Here is an 8,421-nt window from a genome sequence, read left to right as displayed (position 1 = left end):
CAAGCTCTCACTAAGGACTGAGACTGAACAGCCCTGCAACATCCACCTCACTCTCTGTATTGCAAAGAACAGAGAGATTGTTCTACAACATGAGGTTCCCCTGAAAGCACCACATTCATGATTTTAAACTAAAGGAAGAAAACTAAGACACCTGGCAAGTACTCCCCAACTCCACTTTGTACTCAGCCCATGAATATCTTTCACTAAGTGCTAATGCCCACTCTCTGTTTAGTCCATACTCAGCACATTGTCAGAACAGTGGAGGCAGAGTCGGGGCCTCAGCAAGCACTGCGGGTTAAGGGAACTCCAGCCCAGAACACAGTGGGTGCTCAGTAAAGGCTTCAGAAAATGAAAGTCTGGGATCCAGAGGTGGTTCCACTCTCCTCCACTAGGAAAGCCCAGAATGGGATCTGGGCATGGGAACATGGTGTAGTGACAGAAGATGGGGGATCACAGGACTCTACCCGAGGGGACAGATACTCTACAGCTGGCTCCTGAGGCCGATGGGGCAAGCTGGTGGCTTTGCTTTTCACCCCTGCATCTGTCCACAGAGGCTGATGGGAGGTGGAGAAGAGACCTGAGGCATCCAGAGAAGTGCTGGGTCCTGCCAGTGCCTCGGGACTTGTTTGTCCATCCTTATACCTTATCCTGTGGCTCCAGATTTCTTGACAAATCCTGGAAAGGAGACATTAGCCCTCAGCTCTCTGGAAGGAAGGAAGGGATTTCACTTCCCTCTTCAAATCCCTACTCAGGTCATTCCACCCATCCATTAACCACCGTTAAAGCACCTGACTCTTCCTCTCAGCTACCCACAACCCACCGCTCCCGAAGGCCACAGTTTCACTACCTGGGCCTCAATAAAGTTTTCAACTTTAAGGCAAATATAATCAGTGGAAATCCATGTTTTCAAGACAAATCCATAACTGGTTTTGGTGCTCTTTCTCAGGGTCCCTATTGAGACACACCCTTCCAGCCAAGATCTGCTGAGTTGGCCCCTGAGGCTGATGGGTCATGGCTGTGCCATTTTCTTCCCTGTAATCCTGAATCCCCTCCCTCTTTTTTCCCTCCCAGGTCAACCTCCAAGCCATCTGTCTTCTAAGGAGCTCTCTCTGCCTGTGATCTCAGCTCCCCCCCATCACAGCCATCCTCAGCCCTGTAGCCAGTGGAGTCTCTACCGCTGATGTGATGAAGATGCTCCCCTGAATAAAGTGCTTCCCTGGGGCTTCACTGACATCAGGGCCCCCGGAACCCAATTACCATAGCAGTTATGTACACGGATGGGCTGTGCAGTGGAATAAGATCAGTTCCAATTCTGCCTCAGATGCTTCCTGACTGTGGGCAGGGACAGGTTAAATCAAACTAATTGTGTGGGGCCCAAACTAATATCTAAAACAACAACAACAGCCGTAAACGGTTTGGCTCAGTGGATAGAGCGTCGGCCTGCGGACTGAAGCGTCCCAGTCTAGGGCATGTACCTTGGTTGCGGGCAGATCCCCCAGGAGGTGTTGAGGGGGCAGCTGATCGATGTTTCTCTCTCATCTATGTTTCTAACTCTCTCTCTCCCTTCCTCTCTGTAATATTTAAATAATAAAAATAAAACAACAACAACAAAAAAGGTGCTTCCAGTCCTAGCCAGATGACTCAGTGGGTTGGAGTGTCATCCCAGATACCAAAAGATTGTGGGTTCAATCCCCTGTCAGGGTGTGTATGAGAAGCAACCGATCAATGTTTCTCTCTCTCTCTCTCTCTCTCTCTCTCTCTCTCTCTCTCTGTCAATAAAAACATATCTTCAGTCAAGGATAAAAAAAAAAGTGCTTCCCAATGAATGCCTGGCACAAAGCAAGAGAGAAGGATCAGGAAGGAACAGCCTCTGAGGCTGTGTGAAATCAACCCCTTGGAAAAGTCCTCCACAGAAGCACAGAAGCAGGGGACTGAGGGAGGGCCCGTGTCCCAGCCCAAAACCTAAAGGAGTCAGAGAGGACCTCAACACTGTACTTGGAGATGCAGTACCCCAACCATACGCGGACACATACCCGAGATGCTGCAGACGTTGACCACCCTGCCCCTAGCCTATGTCACCAGGGGTAGCAGACTCAGGGTCACCTCGATCACCCCCAACAGCTTCACACTGAGCATTGTTATGAAGTCTTGTTTGGTCAGTCATTCCTTGGGTGCCGTGGGCACAGACATGCCAATTATTCACCAGGCCCCAGAGCCCTGGGCACAGTGGGAGTAAGAGAGCAATCCTGTGCTGTGACCCTGTAGTGAGAACACATGTGTGGTTCCAATTTACATTCCAATTCAGTTTATTTTATTCACTCAACAACAGTGTGATGCCTGGTATAAGGGAAAAGAGTGTGGGAGAGGAAACAGGAACGTGGTGGTTACAGGGAGTCAGAGTTTGCAAACGTGTTTAGCTACCAAATGGCAGGGATGGTCCTTCTCATTTTTCTGCTCCTCAGTGCCTGGCACACAATAGGCAATCAGCCCATCTTTGTTAAGTGCGTGGACGGAGTTTGAGATAGAGTAGTATTCAACACTATCTTATAGGAGAGACATATAGACAGGTAGAGAGAAGTGGGTAAGAGACAGTAATGAAGGGAAAACTAGAGAAGAGAAAGGAAATGGAGAAGGAGATGCGGGGGGGGGGGGGGGGCTGAGATGAGAAACACCATGAATAATTGTTTTCCACACCCTGGTTGGGAAAGATACACTTGAAATCCCAGGATTAGGGTTAAATAGAGATAGGCCGGCATTGAACACCAAGAGCCTAGCTTTGGGACAACCTGCATCAATCCAAAGGCAATAGCTGCTCAGCAAGTCAAGTTCCCCTTCTATGCTAGGAAATTCCAAAGTTCACCCTGGAGTGAATGCTCGGCGCAGACTTTGGGAAAAGGAGAGGAGGCCTCCTGCCACACCTCGTGTACACTGCACCCTTGGCTCCAGGAAGTGTCACTGTCTCCTCTCACCCTCCAAAGGCCACCCTTGCCCCATCCTCCTAAGTCCCAAGCCCACTCAGCTTGCAGGAAACTTCTCTGGAGGAGACAGGGGGGAGACAGAGGATTGTAATACAGACCCGTAGATCTCATTGGCAAGGGCAGGTGTTACTGGTGAAAACGGGTTCTTTTGTGCTGTTGAGAGAAAAGAATTTCAAAAGGCACACATGTGGAGAAGTTTAAATGTGATGGCAAAAGTCTATAATAATAAAAGTGTAATCTGCTAATTAGACCGGACATCCTTCCGGACGACCTTCCAGATGAAGCCGGGGCTGCGAGGGCCGAGCCCCTTGCACAAATTGCATGCATCGGGCCTCTGGTAAATAAATAAATGTGATGGCAGGATGTGATTTGGGGTGAAGAGCATTAATACACCCTCAGGGACATAGAGGACGGGAAGGGTCTAGAAACAATAGTCACAGGGCTGTTAATTCTCTATATTTCCTTGGTTCACAGTAAAGAACAAGGTGTCATTTAGTCCATCTAACCAGCTTTCTAATTCTTCCGGGCTAGAGTGTGTGTGTGTAGGGGGGGGGGGGGGGTTCTGGGGGCGAGGGGCGCTCCTCCCAACCAATCCCTTTCCTGGTCCTACTGGGGTTCCAAGGTCTCTATCCAATCTGATCACCTTCCCAGTTTTTTCCTGGCTACACTCTGTCCCTCTGCCATCACCCTGGCTCTACTGAGCATGTCCAAAAGGAAACACCTCCCTCCTGTGCTAACAACTTTTATTGCCCATGTCTAAAAGTTCTGTTACATCACCTGGTTTCTCCTGCTCACGTGCCCAGCAGAGGAATTTCCCCTCCTCCTTCCTGGGAATCCAGTCTGGGCGAGCAGGGCAGCACCTCGGGGTGATTTTCCTGTCAGCTCTGAGGATTAAGTCTCCTCGTGGCAGTCCCCCGGAGTGTGTGATGAGTCTGTATATGCTATAGCTTCCCTGCAAACTCATTGGAATGCTGTCCTGGTATCTGCTTCAGCTTCCCAGTTTATTCAGCTTAATGTTTGCTCCAACTCCTTAGTTTATTAAGCTTATTATTTGATTCCCATTTGCTTCCTTCCTTATATTAATAACTAGTTAATTGTGACAATAACACAGGGTTTTCGGTGAGTTGTGGATGGTGAAGGGGCTGGCAAAGTTTGGCCTTAGGAATATTGGAAAGAACAAGGTTCTGCAACATTAGTCCGTGTCCTGCTCAGAAACCTTTCCTGGCTTTAAAGAAATGTGTATTTGCCCTAACTGGTTTGGCTCAGTGGATAGAGTGTTGGCCTGTGGACTGAAGGGTCCGGAGTTCGATTCTGGTCAAGGGCATGTACCTTGGTTTTCGGGCACATCCCCAGTAGGGGGTGTGCAGGAGGCGACTCATTGATGTTTCTCTCTCATCCATGTTTCTGACTCTCTATGCCTCTCCCTTCCTCTCTGTAAAAAATCAATAAAATATATTTTCAAAAAATGTATATTCTTTGAATCAATTATTTAATTTTACTTTAATAATAGTATTTGAGTATGTGAGCAAAAATGCTCCGTACTTCTCTCTACAGATGCATCTTCTCCCTCACACAGTACCCAATTCCCCCCTACTATGCACCACAATCTTGGGTCACATGGCCTTAGCAGGTCTTGGGTTGCACAAGTTGATCATGGCATCCACCAGGAAGGTGGGCATGTAGCTCATGGGAAGGTAGATGAGCTTGGCATCCCAGCCAGGTGAGTATCGGGTGCGGGGATGGCAGGCGGTCAGAGCATGTTCCATGCAGTTCGTCACCAAGGACAGATCTTGTGTGCCCAATTTATTCCACGATCCAATTGCTTTCAGGGCTGTCCAGAATGAGAAAGGATCCAGATGTATTCCCATCTCCATCCAATCCCATTTTTAGATCACCTTACAGAATGAGTTTCTAGAATTCCTGGTCTCCTCCATTGAATCCACCCAAATTCTTTAGAGGGTGCCCCTCTCCTCCCCCAGGCACAACTGTTTCACTCTAATCCACCTCTGGCTTTATTCCTAGGATTATGTGGAACACATAACTGCAGGTCTCCACAGACACTAGAAATCTAAGTGCCTGAAAGCCAGCTGCTCTCTTACTTGCTAACCAGGAGTTCACGGGTGTCTTTTCTCTCTGGCTTTAGTTTCATCCTCAACAAAATGAGAAGCTCACATAAGACAGTGGTGCCACGTCTAACAAGCCTGGATCCTTTCCTTAGGTTACCACTTGACAACAGGGACCAGCGAGATAGAATAAAAGTGGGAGAATTAAACTGATCAGGTGGGTGAGTCAGAGCACAGAGGTTGGACCTGAGACTAAGGTTGTACTAACTATGAATCTAGACTTCAGAAAAATGGTTTGCTTCTATCCCCATGAACCACAAGGCCCACTTACTGCGTGCCAGAAACCTCTCCCCATAGGCCTCCTTGACCTCTGGGCTGGCCCTATCCCATGCGTCTTGGAAGCTCCTAGAAATCACCGCAGAACTGGTCACAAAAGTCTTGAAGTAACCTGGCTCAATGATAGCCACTTTCACCCCAAAGTGGGAGAGCTCCCTCCTGCAAGGCAAACCGACAGAGAGGCAAAGACTTCAGAGGTCGTATAAAGGAAAACAACACCTGGAAAAAACCCACCCCAACAAAACACCAATGTAAGATTGCAGTAGATTAAGCTCAAAAGTCTGGGGAGTTGTGAAGTGCAGCAGACAGGAGGAGAAAATTTATGATGATAATATTGCCTCCCTACAGAGTTTGAGTATTTTTACAAGTATTTACATACATTTGCTTATAACTCTAAATCCTACCAATTCTGTGGAAAGACACCACTTAAATTCTACCCCCTGGTATCTGTCACATGCAATAAAACCTGGGCTGTGCCTATTTTATATTTCCCATGCTCCTCACACCCCTCCTTCTTGTCTCCCACCCAGGTCAACATCCAGGCCATCTGTCCTCTATGGAGCTCCCTCTGCCTGTGGTCTCAGCTGCCCCCCATCACAGCCATCCTCAGCCCTGTAGCCAGTGGAGTCTCTACAGCTGATGTGATGAAGATGCTCCCCTGAATAAAGTGCTTCCCTGGGGCTTCACTGACAACAGGGCCCCCGGAACCAATTACCATAGCAGTAATGTACACGGATGGGCTGTGCAGTGGAATAATATCAGTGCCAGTTCTGCCTCAGATGCTTCCTGACTGTGGGCAGGGACAGGTTGAATCAACTCCATTGCCCTGAGGCCCATCCAGCCTCCAGAAGACAAAAAAGTGCTTCCCAATGAATGCCTGGCACAAAGCAAGAGAGAAGGATCTGGAAGGAAGAGACTCTCAGTCTGGGTGAAATCACCCCCTTGGAAAAGGCTTATCAGGAAGCACAGAAGCAGAAGTGCCAAGGGACGTTCTGTCCCAGTCCAGTACCTGAGGGAGTCGGAGAAGGCCTCGACGCCGTACTTAGAGATGCAGTAGCCTCCACCGTACAAGGCTACACGACCCATGACACTGGAGACATTGACCACTCGGCCCTTTGCCTTCCTCACCAGGGGCAGCAGACTCAGGGTCACCTCGATCACCCCCAACAGGTTCACATTGAGTATCTTTACGAAGTCCGGTTTGGTCAGCCACTCATTGGGTGCCGTGGGCACAGAGATGCCAGCATTATTCACCAGGCCCCAGAGTCCTGGGCACACAGAGGGGAGAGAGGAAGACTGTGCTGAGACCTTGCAGTGAGGACACAGCTGTGGTTCCAATTCACCTTCCAACTGAGTGAGGACAGTATGAGGAGGCGACATGGGGAGCGGGCAGAACAGGTAACAGATAGCTACATGCTGTCTGCAGGGTTTGGGGCAGTGCAGACCCTGTAAGCTGTGGTGACAGGGAGTAGTCCTTCCTCCTGGTTTATCTCTAGTGCCCAGCCCGAGGATGTGCTTATTGATTTTATTTTATTTTAAACATATTTTTATTGGTTTCAGAGAGGAAGGGAGAGGGAGAGAGAGAGATAGAAACAACAATGATGAGAGAGAATCATTGATGGGCTGCCTCCTGCACACCCGCTACTGGGGATCGAGACCACAACCAGGTCATGTTCCCTTTACCGGAATCTTACCCGGGACCCTTCAGTCCAAAGGCCGATGCTCTATCCACTGAGCCAAACCAGCCAGGGCTGCTGATTGATTTTAAAGAGAGGAAGGTGGAGAGAGAGACAGTGAGAGAGAGAGAGAGAGAGAGAGAGAGAGAGAGAGAGAGAAATTGATTGGTTGCCTTCCATACCTGCCCTGACTAGGGATGGAACCGGAACCTGGACGATGCTCCAATTGACTGAGCCGCAAGGCCAGGGTTTGATTGCATTTCTATATACCAATAATGAACCATCAGAAAGGGAAATTAAGAGAGCAATCTCATTTAAAATTTCATTTTTAGAAAACACACCAAAAAACTTAGGAATTAATGTAATCAAAGAAGTAAAAAACCTGTACTCAGAAAATTATAAGCTATTGAAGTAAGAAATTGAAGAAGGTACAAGTAAATAGAAGCATATACCATGCTAATGTATAGTAATAATTACCCTTGTTAAAATGTCCATACTATCAAAATCAACCTATAGATTCAATGCAATCCTTCAAAATATCCATACTATTGAAATCAATCTACATATTCAATGCAATCTGTATCAAAATACCATTGGCATTTTTCATAGGACTAAAAATAGTACTTAAACTTGTATGGAACCACAAAAGACCCTGACTAGCCAAAGCAATAGTGAGAAAGAAGAACAATTTGGGACGTATTACGCTATCCAATAACAGAAAATACTACAGGACTATAATAATCAAAAGAACATAGTAGGTGTCAGAGAGGAGGGCGTTGGGAGCTTTCTGAGAAGGTGAAGGGATTAAGCAAAGAAAAAAAGAAGAAAGACTCATGGACACAGACAATAGCATGGTGATTGCTAGTTGGAAGGGGAAATGCAGGAGGTAGAAGAGAGTAAAGGGGATAATTCCTGACTGAAGAAGACTTGATTTGGAGTGGTAAATACAAATGCAATATACAGATGATGTACTGTATGTAGAATTGTATATCTGAAACTTAGATGATTTTATTAACCAATGTCACCCCAATAAATTCAATTTTTAAAAAGCATGGTACTGACATAAAAACAGACACATAGATCAATGGAATAGAATAGAGAGCCATGAAATAAACCCACACCTATCGGTCAAGCAATCTATGACAAAGGAGGCAAGACTATACAATGGGATAAAGACAGTCTCTTCAATAAATGATATTGAAAAATCTGAAAAAACACATGCTCAAAAATTAAACTAGACTACTTTCTTACACCCAATACAAGAATAAATATATTAAAGATTAAATTTCACACTCAAAACCATGAAACTCCTACAAGAAAAACATAGACAGTAAACTCTTTGACACTGGTCTTCGAAATAATTTTTGG

General features: G+C 46.8%; 1 protein-coding gene across 1 annotated transcript; it reads right to left on the bottom strand.

The window, feature by feature from the left end:
- Window positions 1-4,490: 4,490 nt before the first annotated feature.
- On the bottom strand, window positions 4,491-6,757 carry LOC102424522 (retinol dehydrogenase 16-like). Its single transcript, XM_006093692.3, has 3 exons — window positions 6,387-6,757; window positions 5,373-5,536; window positions 4,491-4,809 (listed from the first exon to the last, which is right to left on the bottom strand). The coding sequence occupies exons 1-3, from the start codon at window positions 6,755-6,757 to the stop codon at window positions 4,592-4,594; spliced, it is 753 nt and encodes a 250-aa protein (XP_006093754.1). The 3' UTR covers window positions 4,491-4,591.
- Between the last annotated feature and the right edge of the window lie 1,664 nt (window positions 6,758-8,421).

This window comes from Myotis lucifugus, unplaced genomic scaffold, assembly GCF_000147115.1.
Source record: "Myotis lucifugus unplaced genomic scaffold, Myoluc2.0 scaffold_119, whole genome shotgun sequence".
Lineage (NCBI taxonomy): Eukaryota > Metazoa > Chordata > Mammalia > Chiroptera > Vespertilionidae > Myotis > Myotis lucifugus.
This window is presented reverse-complemented; position numbering and strand designations above follow the sequence as displayed.

Excerpts from the sequence above, each read along its gene's own strand:
- LOC102424522 (XM_006093692.3), bottom strand. The coding sequence starts at position 6,757 with ATGTCGCCTCCTCATACTGTCCTCACTCAGTTGGAAGGTGAATTGGAA. Across the intron at positions 5,537-6,386 it reads GCCTTCTCCGACTCCCTCAG|GAGGGAGCTCTCCCACTTTG; the intron begins GTACTGGACTGG and ends TTTGCCTTGCAG. Across the intron at positions 4,810-5,372 it reads GGAGAGGTTTCTGGCACGCA|CCCTGAAAGCAATTGGATCG; the intron begins GTAAGTGGGCCT and ends CATTCTGGACAG.